Source organism: Lissotriton helveticus, chromosome 12 (assembly GCF_964261635.1).
Source record: "Lissotriton helveticus chromosome 12, aLisHel1.1, whole genome shotgun sequence".
Classification (NCBI taxonomy): Eukaryota; Metazoa; Chordata; class Amphibia; order Caudata; family Salamandridae; genus Lissotriton; species Lissotriton helveticus.
In genome coordinates, this window is record NC_136073.1 from 454,104,826 (window position 1) to 454,121,234 (window position 16,409).

At 40.3% G+C, this 16,409-nt stretch overlaps 1 protein-coding gene across 1 annotated transcript in view; it reads right to left on the bottom strand.

Moving 5' to 3' along the window:
- Nucleotides 1–16,409, bottom strand: part of LOC144797816 (inactive hydroxysteroid dehydrogenase-like protein 1) — a 78,532-nt gene that overhangs the window by 40,527 nt on the left and 21,596 nt on the right. The window contains exon 3 of the mRNA XM_078668614.1: nucleotides 1,354–1,799. Within this exon, the coding sequence (XP_078524740.1) occupies nucleotides 1,354–1,799 (446 nt within the window). The remainder of the gene's footprint in view (nucleotides 1–1,353; nucleotides 1,800–16,409) is intronic.

Consider the following 16,409-nt stretch of genomic DNA (forward strand, 5'->3'; position numbering starts at 1 on the left):
AGAAGTGGCCTTTATTCTGTGACAGTAGAAGGGAGACCGTGTAGACTAAGGTTTGATAAAATACCTCAGACCTCTGAGGCTGGGTGGTGGTTGAGTGTGTCCACCAGTGGACACATTAGCACATAAAACGCAGCATGGGATGTACTTGAGATCTCACCGGCTCACTTGACCTTACAATACTTTTAGCTAAGAATGTTTCCTGGTAGTTTCCTACTAGCTAAAGATGTTCCTCGCATTTGGGAAATATAGACAGATGGTCTCAATTCTTACGGCACCTAATTATTTTAGCCAAGGGTTCCTGACATTAAAGTTGAGAGTTCATTATTTTAGAAAGGATTCATGACACTAAAGTTGAGACTGTGAGAGGGAACGGGGTGATCTAGAAAAACAACTAAAAGAGGAGACTTTGCAATAAAACTACAGTTCACTGAATTATGTTACACAATGACGACATCCATGGTGCACCACGCTAAAATGCATCCTGCATCATTTCGCAACTGCAATCTAGCACAAATTACTTTAAAATAATGTCATGGTGTTTGTGCAGTAATACAGATCAAAAGTGTAATGTTTGATTCGTGCTACTTTACTATGCTACCTAGGAGTTCCTGGCAGTTGTGTCTTTTTAATTATATCAAGCCCAAAGACGCCTGCCTATTCCATTTACATGCAATGTAGGCTTCTTTGGAGATCAGAGGTCATACAATTACTAATAATGCTGTGAGATTATTTAAAAACCATTCTGCTATAAGAACATAAAACTGCAAATATTTAACTCTGTCAAAAACTAAAGATTAACAGTTGTTGTTTCAAATCTGTATTGTACTGTTGTGCTTTCGATACTTAAAACATGATGTGTCCATTCGAGAACTGAAATCCGTGAAACAGAAGGCAAAATTCCCATAACTGGTCAAGGTGAAAAAGTTGAACTCGGGACTACAGGTTCAAGCATAAACCGTACCCAAGATCCCTTGTGCAGAATAATACTTCCGCCATTAGCCTCTTTGGTCAAACTAAATTACCCAGCTCTTTCCTCATCCCTTTTTCACAACCAAACCTTAGCTTGGTGATATCATCTCTGCAATTTAGGTGCTAGACCATATACTACTTCCAAAATGTGGAGTACATGTTCTAGAAGTATGCCTTCATATAAGTTGCAGATATTCACTATATATACCTGGAATTACTAATAATCATTGACATTATCACTGTATATTCACCACTATGACAGAGTGAACCACCAATACTGCCACCTTTGTGACAGAGACTTCATGGCACATTAGTAGCAGATTGATGTTGGCAGAATGTTGGTTATCTGTCCCAAGGTTTTACAGCAGCTCCAGGTTTTCTTACCTTTGAAGCAGAAAATCCAGCCATCTGTGGTAGAGGCCTGTAGCAGGAGGCAGAAGAAATGTTGACAATAGCACCTTTTTTTCTATCTATCATCCCTGGAAGCACTATGCTTGTCATCATCGTAGCAGCAGCGATATTAATGTGGACAATGTCCCACAGCTTCTCTTCAGGCACCAAACTAAAGTATTGAGGGTAATCATAAGCTACTCCAACATTATTTACCAAAATACCAATCTCTACATCATTCAGTGCCTTTTTGATTGCAGGGTAAATTTCATGGCCTTTGCTGAAATCTGCTACAATAAATGCAGTTTGCACTTTGTATCTCTCAGCGATGGAATCAGAAACACTTTCCAACTTCTCCTTATTCCGGCTAATGAGGATGACGTTTACGCCCCGCCGTGCCAGCTCTTCAGCATAGGCTTTTCCAATGCCAGATGTGGCACCTAGAAAAAATAAAACAAGGGTCAAAAATGATGAGACAGTTTGGTTTAACGTGGTCACATCACACATTCTGGAACATAGTTGTACCCAATAAAAACATATAAGTAGAGTTAGGGCCAAACTGGCAATAAAACGTACAAGCATAAATATGAAAAGACAAATGTACTTACAGCAAATCATACACATTTCGGTTTCCATAAAACTAAAAATATTGTCCGAAGATACTTGATCCAGAAGTTGCTTTCGACAAATCGGGGGGCTCTCGTAGAGCCCAACTTTCAATGTATCCTGCAATTGACGCCGGTTTTTAAGGCCTATTAGAACCAAACTAATTTTCCCGCAACAGTAACTCTCTAGTGAAGACTTGGATCTGGTTGACATAATCTTTAAATTGTAATACATACTGTGGAAAATCTCAGAATGCGTTTACGTAGTTACCGTTTAACCATCAGTAGGGATAACTATTTGAATTTTGACAAACTTAGTGGAATGGTGTGATAAATTGGGTTGTTGGTTGACGGGGTTATTCACCTTTCTCAAACAACAGCCACAATCCTAGTGAGGGTAAACCACAGAAGTCACTTAATTAACCAGTGTTTAACCCATTTTAGCATGCCACAAAAGAAGTCAGGCTTAACTTAGAGGCAATATGTACTTATTTATGCAGCACACAAACAGCAATAAAGTGAAAGAAAGAACAAGAAAAATCCCACAGTAATTTAGAAAATAGAGTAAAATGTATTAACCTATTTGACACTAAAACGATAAAAATCCAATTAGTAGAACTGAAGTTATGAATTTTTAAAGCTTTTAGTGCAATCGACCACTTAAAAGATCAAAATGCCAACCGCGGATATCTATTTGTCCGAGACCGGGTAAACACAAACGCTATGGCCGACAACAATGGAGCACGGTTCAGATACCTTACCTTCAGACTTAGAAAAAAATTTAAAAGAAAAATGTCTGAAAAGGTAATGTTCAGCGAGGCACGGCAGCTGGCAGTGTCCAAGGAAGTTGCATCATCATTGAGATCCCGCTAGACGAAGTCGCAGTGAAGATTTCTTCATTTCGACTTGATCTCTTTATTAGAGTGTGAAAATCTCCACTGGGACAAAGCTGCAGGCTGTATCCGATGAGAGCTCCTGGAGGCCGGATATCCTACCGGAGAAGAGCCACTGAACAGGATATGCGACTGTGGCGAAGAATGCAATGGGAGGTACCGCAAAGCCAGGCTGGTGGCGATGGACATTGGGCAGGTCGGTGAGCAGGCAGGTTCTGGTCTCCTTTCAGTTTTCAGAGCACTTTTTGTCAGAAAATATTTTAAGTCCCAATGTTGGAATTTTGGCTGGTTGGGCACCCTAAGCACCACTTACAAGGGTCCAAGACTGGTGGGCACCACTTGGACGGTCAGTACTCACTTCAGGCTAGATCAAGGAACCCTTTGAACTTTGTCAGAGCTTTACATGTACCCATAGCTCTGAACAGTAGGGCAGCAAATTAGCCCTTGGAGTCACTCTGATGGTCCTTGATTCCAGAAGAAAAACAGGTCTCAAGCAGCAGGGCAGTCTTCTGTGGGCTCATGGCAGGCTTCAAGTAGAAGGACGGTGCTTTGGGAACAGCAAGGCAGTCCTCTGAACTACACAACAGGTCTTAAGCAGCAGGGCAGTCCTCTGCCAGTCCTCCACAGGTCTACAAGTGAACTGAAGAATGGGTCGGAGGTCCTATATTTATTTATACGTGGTTTCTAGCTTTGAAGTGGAAGGAACATCTGGAGTTTCCAACCCCACAGATGGTTCTGGAATTTCCTGACTCCCTGCCCAGGCTCCGTGGTCACAAAAGGCTGTTGTGAGAGCCCTTTGTGTGTGTGCCGAGTTGGAGCACCGTTGAAATGTAAGTCAGGCTGCACACAGCTCCATCCCTCCCATCATGCCAATGCCTAGTCCCCCTTTGTATTACTGTCTGGGAGGACCACACAAAAGGCCAACTACCCAAAGCCTTGCGACTCAGGCCACAGGCATCAAACAGTTGGGACGAAAAAATAGCAACTTTATAAAAGATTCAAAAATTACTTTTTTTCTAAGGAAAGTATTACCCTAATTAACTATAGATTTTTTTTCTACAAACTTTATTGATTTGGTAATTTATTTGGCATATGTGGGTCTAGTAGTTTCATATTGCCAGTTGTCAATCGTATAATTGGATTACATCTATATCATTAACTTTGTATATATTCAATACTATTGCTATACATCAAATCTGGGTATACGTACTGTGTTATACATGTGTCCGGTGTGCCATCTTCTGTCTGTGATGTATATAAACTACCCCCTTCCTACCCTTACTTAGCACACAATCTTTTCTGTACACAAGACATAACCAGCCTTAGTATCCAGTGTAATGATTGGCAAAGTTTTACTAGATCTAAAATCAGCTTTTTGCGACATTGGATGGATTTGTCCGGAGATTGTCATTCATGTGGTTTGATCGTGGCTTTGTGGTTATGTTGCTATAACGTCAACTGGGTGCTCTGCTATTAAGAGATACATCTTAGCTGTCAGGATCTGTCTTATGATGTTAGGAACAGGGTGAGCAGTGTTCAGGGTGTTAGTGTATTTGCATATCAAGGGCTTTAAAAGCTTCTAACATTACGTCCCATTCCATTGATATTGGTGTTTTTCACATTCCTCTGTGTTCCTCTCTACGTATTGCAGCACTCTCTGCCTTCCCACATCGAACTATGTCTTCCTGCCAATACAATAGATTTGGAGGAGAGGCTGATTTCCATCTTCTGGTTATTAATCATTTTGCAATGAGTAGTACTAGATCCGCAAATTTCACTTGTAACTTTTGATTTTTGGGTCAACCGTGTAATCCCAGTATACAGCTTTCGGCTGTATCCCAGAGCAATTCCCCAGTCACTTCACTAATTGCGTCTGTGTCCAACACCTGTGACCAAAAGGAAGAAAGGGTCGGACATACCCAAAACATATGCATCAAACTCGGGTCTGGGGTTGGGCACCTTGGGCACTTTGCCAGCACCCCCGGGTACATTTTGTGAAATCTGTGTGGCGTTAAATAAGCTCTATGTAGCATAATGTATTGTATACATTTGAATCTGTTGTTGTGTGATACTTTTTGGGGAAAAGCCAATAGTGTTTCCCATTCCTTGTCTGGAAGTACCTTTTATAGATCTCATTCCCATTTTACCTTTAATTGTGTAAGAGGTACAGCTGCGTGTGCACGGAATCCTCTGTATAGCCATCTAATCAAATGTCTGCCATTTCCCATCTAGTGGACGAACTTGTGTGTGTGAGGCTCTGTGTCAGTGGGAGACCAGTGCATCTTGACAGGTCTTGTAACATTTGCATGTATTAAAAAATAGGGAGTCCGGAAGTCCTTGTTCATGGACAAAGTCCTCGTGATTTAGTAGAATCCCATCACTAAATAATGCCCCTATTGTTGTCACTCCAGCCTGATCCAATGGGCATAAATGGTGCCTCGTTAGTGTTCCTGTAAGCAGGGGGGGGTGGCCCATAAGAGGGATGTTCAGGGCTTAGGGAGTGGTTCACTTTGTGTATTGTAGGGCTCTTCTCCAGTATGTGAGGAATATTTAATAACAATGAAGCCGACGCCAGAGTCTTAATCCGGGGTAGTAATAATGTGTGTAGTGTCCCCTGTGCTAAGTTACTCGGCGTGTATCCTATTTCATGTAGGTTGTGGCCAGACAGCCAGTACGCCAGCCAATGTAATTGGCTCGCAAAACATAATGCTCGGAAATCAGATGCTCCCATGCCACCCTTATCAGTCTGTAACTGTAATTTAGAGAGTCCCATCCTTCTACGGTACAATACCCACATCAGCTCTGTCAGAAGCGTGTTTAGGGCTGTTTAGGAATCACTATTGGTAAATTAGTAAAATAATATAATACTCACTGGAGCATAACCATTTTGGAAATTGCTATGTGCCCGCTACCGATAGAGGAAGGGAAGACCAGAAGGATACCTGGGAGCGTAGCGAGGATATTGCTTTTTGGAGATTGCCTTCTAGTAGAGCCTAAGGTGTCCTATATACTTGGATGCCTAGGTATTTGAAAGTGGAGGGCATGGCCTGGAGCTTCAGGTCTCCAAATTCCACTGTTGCAAGCTGTGGGTCATTTTTAAAAAGGAAGGCATATGATTTGGTCGCGTTTACAGCAAGTCCCGAGATTTGCTCAAAGTGTGTGAAAATGCTGGCTAATGAACTTAAATCCTCATGTAGGTTCTTGATATATAAAAGGATATTGTCTGCATATAGAGACAATGCGTTTGTTGCTGGGCCTACACGGATACCCCATTCCGCTGTCTCTTGTCGTAGTCTCAGTGCCAGTGGTTCCAGCGCTGAGAAAGGGCATCCCTGCCTTGTGCCTCTGCAGACTGGGTAGGACTGTGAAATATGTATGCCTGTACGTGCTCTCGCTGTTGGTAACGTTTATAGCAGTTTCACCCATTGTAGGTATACAGAGAGGATACCAAATTTACTAAGCGCTACTAGCATGTCCTCCCAGCTGAGGGTGTCAAATGCTTGGCGTAGGTCCAGGGAAATCATGTAGCTCCTCTTAGTTTGGTATGGGTTGCGTCCCTCATGTGATATAGTCGTCGTATGTTTAAAGATGTTCTACGTCCTGGCACAAAACCGCACTTGTCTGTGTGTACAAGTTGTATCAGTTGTGAAAGTAGTCGGCGTGCAAGCACTCTGCTTACTATATTATATTCAGTATTTAATATATCTCATTCACTATTCAATCAATCAATCAGTACATTTGTAGAGCGCGCTACTCACCCGTGAGGGTCTCAAGGCGCTATTGATTAACATACATTACTTAGATATGACATGCAAATCCTTTTCACCATGTTAATAATCATATTATTTAAGAAAATAATTTGAAGATTTCAACGAGCAAATCACCTTGCTACAGCGAAATATTATTCAACAAGTACCAAATTGGTTTGTACTCATTTTATGAGTTTTTCACTTTCAATACATTTAGCATTGAACAAAATCACAAAACAGCAATACCACGGTTATTTGCACGTGAAACTAACACTCTTATCAAATATTAATAGCATTTTTCAAAACAATCTTGTCACATATTGATAGCATTTTTCATAATCAGTGCATTTCATGTGTGGAAATTGCCTGACCCATTCCTAATGGTATCGAGATGGCGTCCTTGCTTAACGTAAGACAGTTCATGAAAGGGGTCCCCTGCTCCGGTGCCCTATGGTGTACTCAAACATGCAATGGCTCAGTCTCTTAATGAAAGGACATCCGCGCACTCCCTGAGCTAAGCCACTGCGCTTCGATCTCGGTGGGGATAATTAATCTGCGAGATCTTCATGGAGGCTGGTACATTTTTTAATTCAAAATAAGTGAAGTATACCAGATCCTCTCAACATGGGTCTTGGTTGGTGTACCAATCGATGAGCCAATTGCCGCGTCTGTGCTGTGCTTTTTCATTATGATAAGCATATCGTGGAACATTCGAGGGCCTTTGCTTTCATCTGCATGCTCGTATGTTTCTGCGTTTGTCTGCTTTGTGGTATGGTAAGCATAATAGACACACGAGCATCCAGATGAAAGCGGAGCAGCTCGGAACATTCCACCGGAAGCATATGATAATCAAGACGCGCAGCAAAGAAGAATTGGCTATGGCATATATCCACTCTGAGACATAATTCGGACGGCTTGAATTAGGTCTTATAAAGATTCACATTTTTTATACAGATTTCAGCATAACAGGTGTCGGACCAAGAGTTTGTAGCAAAAAGTTTGCCTCTAAAGGAGTACGTCCTGGGACAATCCATGACATTTGGAAGAGTGACAAGTAGCTGGCCTCACAATGCCTTCATTGGAAAGAAACTGCCTCTTGCCCCAAGCTACAAGCTTCAAAGATATGTCTTTTAAGTCATTGGTCTTCTGTACAGGGTAATGCAAGTCTTTTTTTTGGCATCAATAGTATGAAAAGAGTCCTTTTGAGGAACAGAAGGATATACAACCAACAGAGATAAATGAACAGCCTGGCATGAAAGTCTCTAATCAACTACACAACAAAAACAAAAGAGTCATGTAATTACTAGGAAATGCTGTTTTGTCATTCTTCCTATAATACAAGCTTGCACCAACTCATTAGCTCCTAACAGCAGGTTTTGCCCATTATGAGTTTCTGCTTCCATTCACTGGCATTGAGAATAAGTGTGAAAATGTAACACAGAAATCGGGCTTAGCATATCAAGGTCCAACTACCAATGGGCGAAACTCTGTTTCATTGATTTAGCAATTCCCGTTGCTCATTTTAAAGCTTGGTGGAGGTGAGTTTTAAATTAAATGTATTATACTTCGCTATGCTATCGCAATAGTTACTTTTTTCACTTACTGTACATATATAAAGAAGTATTGTCAAAGCCCATAGCTCCCGCTTATGAGAGATATTTGCCTTGTCAATGTCTTTAGGATGTTGTACAGCGGCGCAACTGCTGAGCTGCATGACTGAAAGTTTGAAAAAAAGGCCCTATTATGCCGCCAGCGATGGCTGAGCCATATTACTTTTTTTCCAGTAGGACGGGAGGGAGCAAGCAGCAAGAATGGAGGGGGGGGCAAGGGACAAACAGCAAGAACGTGGAAAGTGGTCGGAGGAAGGGGTCAAGCAGCAAGAATGCCGGCTGGGGAGGGAGGTCACAAGCAGCAAGAACGCCGAAGGGGCAGGAGGGAGTACACAAGCAGCAAGCCTATCCATTTGTGCATGTGATCAGACAGTGACAGGAGAGGCTACACTTTGTGACATGCACCGAACCCCCACCTCTACAGCAATTGTCTACCTCCAAGAAATAAATGCATAACTGTTCACATGGCCAATGCTTTTAGAGTTTTTTCGAGATGATGTAAAAATTATGGAAAGCCATGCCGACAATTGCATGCGTTAATTTAGATTAAATAAATCACTTTAAGAAGGCTTTGCGGTGAATACTTCAAAATGACTGCTGCATTCGCAAACCGTACTCTGCGATAAAGTGGTCTTTAGCTCGGACTCACTTCAGGAACACTTATTTTAGCCAAGTGAGTACGGGGAGCCATGCATGGTGTAGGACATTGGGTTACAGGCAGAGGTGGGTGAAACCCTACTCAAGCAGCCACCACAATTCATGTCAGGGTGAAGACACAAGCGACCCCAAATTAATCTGTGCTTAACCCTCTGTTAGCTTGGCACAGAGCAGTCAGTCTTAATTTAGAGGCAATATGTAAAGTATTTATGTAGCACTTCAAACAGTAATAAAGTGAAAACACAACAGAAGAAAAATCCCATCCCCAATTTAGAAATATAGTAGAATTTATTACATTATTTGAGACTAAAACTACACAAATCCAATCAGTAGAATCAGAGCTGAGCAAATCTAAAGATTTAATTGAAAATAGAGTTTAAAAGCACAATGCGCCAACTATGGTTAGCTGATTGACCATGACTGGGACAAAGTGACAAGTTCAGACCGATCACAATGGAGCGCAGGCCCTATATAGGAACCAAGTTAGGCCAGCTGAACAAATCCTGGTTGTGGAGAGTTGCGAGGTCGGGCGTTAAGGATGTGTTGTGAAGCGGCAGTTCAGAGAAGCTGCAGCCTGTGATGAGAGGTCCTGCGTCTGAGATGGGTTGTGCAGCGGTAGTTTAGATGTAGCTGTCGACAAGGATTGCGATTTGAAGTCCTGCCTCAGGGATGCATCGCGCAGCGGCGGTTCCGAAAAAGCTGTGGGCTGTGATGCAAGATCCTGCGCCAGAGATGCTTCATGTAGCGGTGGTTGCGATGCAGAGCTGTAAGAAGATACGTTACACTGCGACAATTCTGATGCAGAGTAGTGAGGAGATGTGTTGATTCTGCCCAAGTGACCACAGCTGGCACCACTAGGGGGCAAGACTCACAGCAGACAAAATCCAGGTGATGGGTTCAAGGTGGTTGGAGCCTTTTCTGTACCCGAAGCTCTGATCAGGAGGTCAGCCAACTAGCCCTTGGAGTCACTCTGATGGTCTGGGTTCAGGATGCAGATCCAGTCCTTTTCACTCATGCAGGAGGGCAAAAGAGTATTGGTCGTTCTTGCAGCAGAGCAGTCCTTTTGAGCCTTTCACCGGTGCAAAGGTGTACTGTAAAGATGGGTCTGAGAGTCCAATATATATACTTGGTTCCAGTTTTGATGTACGAGAAACTGGTGGAAGTTTCCACCCCAGAGGTGTTTGAAATTTCCTGACCTGGCACCAGCTTGTCGTGGGGGGGGGGGGGCAAAGGACTAGTGTGAAACCCTTTGTGAGTGTGCTGAGTCAGAGGCTTTGTAATGTTCAAGTGTGGTAGGCGACAGCTCTTCCCTCCTGTCAACACCTATTCACCTTTGTCTTACCACTTGGGAGCAGTAGACAAAGACCAACTACACCTGGTCATGTGACCCAGGATCAGGCGGCAGGCACCAAACGGTTAGGACAAGAAAATGTCAACTTTCTAAAAGTGGCATTTTCAGAGTTGTGATTTACCATTAAAGAGGGCTTTTAATTATTACAATTCTTTAGACATCAAACTCAACCTGTCTATGTGGTCCCACTTGGAAGTTACAGCTTATTAAATGTAGCTCCACTGGTATCCTATGGGAGAGGTTGGCCTTGCAGTACTGAAAGACGAATGTAAGAGTTTTTTACTGCCAGGACATGTAAAACTTAAAAGTACATGTCCAACTTTTTAACTACACTCCACCCTGCCCTGTGGACTGTTTAGGGCCTAATATAGTAGTGACTTATATGTAGTAAAAAGGAAGGTTTGTGCAAGGCAAAAGTTTAATTTTGCCAAGTTGAAATGGCAGTTTAAAACTGCACACACAGGCTGCAAAGGCAAGTGCTACTTAAGCGGGTGGCAGAACCAGTGCTGCAGGCTCACTAGGTAGCATTTAATTGACAGGCACTGGGCACAGGTACTGCCACCTCACTAGGGACTTACAAGTAAATTAAATATGCCAATTGGATGGAAGTCAATTCTACCATGTTTTAAGGAGAGACCACAAGCACTTTAGCACTGGTTAGCAGTGGTAAACAGTGCAGAGTTCTAAAACCCAACAGACACAGGTTCAGAAAACAGGAGGGTGAAGTCAAAGTGTTTGGGGATGACCCTGCAGAAAGGGCAAGTCCAGCAAGGAAGATATGGTACATATGGTACCAAAAAGAGAACACAAGTACGGTTATGGTATTGATTGCCACACACAGTATAGTTTCAAACTAAAGGTACTCCACTCCCAAGGCCAACCGTCCCATAGAATGCGCCAAAATTAAGTGCAAAACATAAAATAAAGGAGAATCACTTTTGGTGGGAGTCAAAAAATACCAAAAACAAGAACAGAGTATTAGTATCTCTCCATAAATTCTATTTCAGAGTTATACATCATCTTATTTAATTTCATGTAGATGTCAAGAAACCGGTATGGTTAAAATCTTCATTCTTTATTTCTTGCTTGAAAATAACAAGAACATGGACACAGCCAACGCTTTTTGACCCATAAGACCGGGACTTCTTCAGGGCTGTTAAAAGACATATTTGACACAGCTTAAGCAACATACGAAACATTGATCAGTGCAAATTATAAACAACAAATGCACAATAAAGGAACATACAAAGCAACCAATTAACAAATATATAACCTTATTGACACAAGACATAATTAAGAACAGTTTTGTCAGTAATTTGGGCAAACCCACATTTGAAACAGTAAGCCAACATTAAGCACCCCAATTTCTAAAGTCTTCAAATAAATTGTTTAAATATAGTTTTCAGCTGCATGTTCCAATTCCTTAAACATACCATTGTTTCTAAAAACAATCCTATCAGTAGACAGTCATAATTATAGTTTAATCTGAGATATATTGAATGTTGTAACTCTGAGCCACCCTGTATTCCAAAAATAGATTTCTAACAGAACGGATACAACAAAATCCACATGAAGGGGTCCAAAAAAACCATATCTCAGCTTCGAAGATGTAAATGAGCTTTCAGTAATAATATGTTCAATAGTAAAGAGAAAGAAGAAAGAGGTTTGAACTCATTCAAATCCACATACATCATATATCGGTGCAACATTCACAAAAGTGCCATTTTGGAGAAAAACAGAAATAAAAAAAGAAATTGCTTACCTTCATTTGTAATCAATAGATCATAACAAGTCATGTTAAAATGCTATTACTGTAATTCCAGCATGCCCAAAAAGTGGAAAACAAATTCCTTCCCCAAAAATTATTTAGTTAACATTAACATAACTACTCGGCTCAGTGCTTCTCAATTAAACAAAATATATTAGACAAGAAGGTCCAACCCTGGTACACTAAACAGTGCTACTATAGTTCACCTGTGAGTGAAGAGTAAATATTTTATTCGATAGCCACATCACCAGAGCTCGAAATGTACCTCTTACCAAACTGCCATGTGAATAAACATATAAAGTACCATCTACTATATAACTTCTCCCTTACAAAAAAAAACACGATCTGCATTATTATCAAAAAGCTCATGCAACAATTCTCTTTAAAATCCTTAAATAACACACAAAATAAATTTCTATTTGCAAAAACGAATACCATAATAATGTATGTTAAGACCATATTTTTTAAGGTATTGAAAGGATTTAAACTCCTAAGAGCAAGAGTCCCTGAAGAAATACAAAGTAAACACACTTGAATCAATGTGCTCGCTCAACTATTACATTAAGACACTGTATATCATTGCAATCAATGTTCACCACAACTACACATTACCATACTTGTGAAAGCATACACACAGTTGTGAAAGTCTTCTCATATTTCACAACAATTGTATCAGACCATGGTCAAGAGCAAACATAGCCTCCTAACATTATAAGGAGCCTGGCGGTCATCAAGCAACATTAATTCATACCCCATCACTTACCGAAGTTCAATCCAACCCTTCCTAACATCACTGATCGTGTACAGCATAAGCAACAAAGTTGTGTTCATGTTCAGTAACACATTTACCTCAGATCAACTCATATGAGGAAAATTAACCTATTAGATATCAGTGCAAACACCGTTCACCCCGAATGCAGGGTAAGGCAACCGTGAGAGCCTGCATGCAAAAATAAAGGTCCCAAATGTTTCACAACACTAAAATCTAACATTAATCAAAGCACGCGTAATCTCCCAACCAGACATTGTACACAGAATGGCGGTCATCAAACAATACTCACTCGTACCCTGGCACTTACCAGTTAGGTCACGTCTGACCTTACATCACTGTTAGTGTACGTCACAAAAAGAAAAAACGTTTTCAAATTTGGCAACATTTTAAATACTCATGAGATTAGCCTTAATTCCATACAAGTGGAGAAAATCACGTCACTCGTATCAAGGCAATTGCATCAGCCATTGTAGAATGGTAACTTTGACGAAGGTCCTATTAGGTGTGCTACATGATGTCACACACTGTCTTAGGGAATATACCAAAAACACTCTCTAATGTATTATTTTAGCTGACAAGTCAACAGGAACTTCTTTCCTACTTCATCGATAATGAAAAATATATAACCAGCATAAAAAGAACATACTATCACTATAGCAGATGCACAGTTCACAAGTTCAAACAAGTTCCATTTCGTTCCTTGCAAACAGCAGCCATCTTGTAACGGTAACAGTTTGAATCAAAACAGCAATCAAACATGTAGTGTTCAATGCATTTGCATAATACAAATATTACTACATAATTTGTATTAAATATATCAGTAGCCTAAGCATAATAGGCACTGTATTGATTAGAATATTATCAAAACATTGTCATGCAGCATATATCTGTCAACTCCCTAATAAGGTTGACTTAAAAGGAGATTCACTTCTTAAAAAATTATTTATAGGGAGACACAGAAGTAGAAAGCAGAAACAATCTTGAAATCCTAACCATATGCATGAGCAATCAACAAACACAATCCAATCCACATAGTGAGGTACCAAAAAAGTGTAAGCAAGAGATCACAGTCCTGTTATTGCTCCATAGTATTGATTTATTCACCTCAATACTATATCAACATATCAGCACCGGACCACAAAGGACAATCACGTCTATCACAGTTCAGCATAGAAGATTCAAGCCGGTCTTCAACAAGATTCTCAACTGACAGTCTAATCCAACATGAGATGGAATCAGGGCATACAGAAATGACAATAAATGCCAACCTGTCCTCAAAAACTTGTAACGGTAATTGATTCCATCAAGAAACAGGCAGATCATCCTGATTGATTCACAACTCATTACAGAAAGTGATGAAATTCATGCTCTTTATTGAGGCCAGATTCAATAGTTCGCAAACAATAAATCCATTTTGACTCACTCTGCCGGAGTAAACGTTCCCTATCACCACTATGTTTATCTATTTTCACTGAATCTATTCCATTAAATTTAGAGGACATTTTGCATTTCTGTTCCATTTATGAGAAGACAGTGTGTATCTCTATTTCGGCTGGTCCTAATATGCTCCTCTATTCGAAGTTCTCTGGTGGTACTACCTACATACACCTTACCAAACCTACACACAATAGCATAGATAACAAATGTCGTCAGGCAGATGATAAAGGCAGTCATTCTGCGATTAGCACTGGTGTTAAATTTAAAAGTGGGTGTCTTGTTCATGCCGAATTGACCCATGGTACATTTAGTATATGTATAGAAACCACATGGTTAAGGTAACCAGCCCATAGATCTCATATTCTCACACAGAGATCTGTAACTGAGACTAATATTCTATTTATTATTGCATTCCCTTCTGTATGTCACACTCTGTTTATCCGCAAGTACGGTTTCTAAACCAGGTGCACCAGATAATAATCCCCAATATCTGATGACTAGAGGTATTATATGTGGTGATGAAAGCCAGGTGGTTTTTTTCTTATTCTTTACTTTCTTATTTCTAAGAAGATCTTCTCTCTTAAAGTTGCTCACTCTTTCTTTTGTGTATCTAATAGGAGCTTGGTATAGTATATTATTTGTGCCAGCTATTCATAAGATCTAGATTAGACATGCATTCTACCTCCTCACTGCAATTTCTTTTAACATGTAGTATCTAGCGAAACAGAATAGATGTAATAGTGTTGGATGGATGCACACTTGTTGCTAATAGTGTGGTATTGAAGGCAGTGGGTTTCTGATATAATGTGCTTTGAATTTTGCTGCCAGTAATGTAAAAGGTCACATCTAGAAAAGCAGTTCCTCTTTTCTGACAATTCATAGTAAACTTGACAATCAAACTATTGTTATTGAGGTATTCAAAAATGTCTTCTATTCGTAGCAGATATACTGTCTAGATGACAATATCGTCAATATATCACCCCCAAAAAGTGGATAAACTCAGTTCACTTGGATGCCGCTGGAGACCCGGCATGCATCCTCTCAAACCAGCCCATAGAGAGGTTGGCATAAGAGGGTGCAAACCTTGTTCCCTTAGCAGTACCCTGCAGCTGCTGGAACCACTGTCCATTATAAAGAAATTATTACTCAAAATCAGGTCAGCCATCTCTGGCAGCATCTGGGAGTGCTCATATAGATTTGCGCGTCTTGTTGAAAGAAAATGGTCTACCGCGCTAAAACCAAAATCTTAACGAAAGAGGAAATTATGGATTTGTATGATTTGGACGACATGATAAGAATATCTACTTTCTGCAACACTAAATCCAATAACCTTAAAAAGATACGTTTTTGGCATTACAAAGTCTCAAGTCTAATAAGTTGATAATCATCAGTGAAGCAGATAAAGGGGGTAATGTTGTTGTTGTTAAGAATAGCTCCCAATACCATTAAGAAGCGATGGGACAACTTGATATTAAAAAGCGTTATAAGGCTTTAGGATTGAATCCTATTTTGTGTATCATGTCCATTATTAACAATAAATTGGGATACTGGCAGGCAACATGTTTATTGACAGACTTGGAATACATGTAATTTCTTTTATTTAAATATTTTTATTGATGCTTTTTTAGAATTTCCGTGCATACATCCTCAGGAAGGGAATGCCGGGGAGGAAAGAACACACAGTAAAAGAGGATTATAATCAATAGGTCTTCAGGGATATACATCCATAACGACAACGGAACAGTTAGTAGTTATTAAATAATACAAGAAAAATTAACAGATATACATAATTCATCTATTTGGGATAGCTGAAGTGCTAATGCACATGAGTTTAGCGCCTAGGGATTATGTTCCACAGGACCTTTGCCTGGAAACCAAATCCCAAAAATCTTAAAGTGCAAAGTGCTAGCATTTACCTAACTTCTAAAGTGCTTAAGAGGCCACGCAGCAAGTAGTAAATCATATTCAACAGTTCATTGAAATGATTTCCGTGCCTGCAACCCAGAGACATTAGATACAATACAGGAAATTTGTGCATAGTTTATAGCTGGATAGACATAAAACTACAATCAATAACAGGACTTAAAAAAATGTCTCAAAGTACTATAAAAATGCAGTAGGTTAAAATATAAAGTGCTTTAAGTGTGCAGGTATCCGATTGCATAAGCCTTTCAGCCAAATCATAAGTGGACTCCATCAGCTATTAGA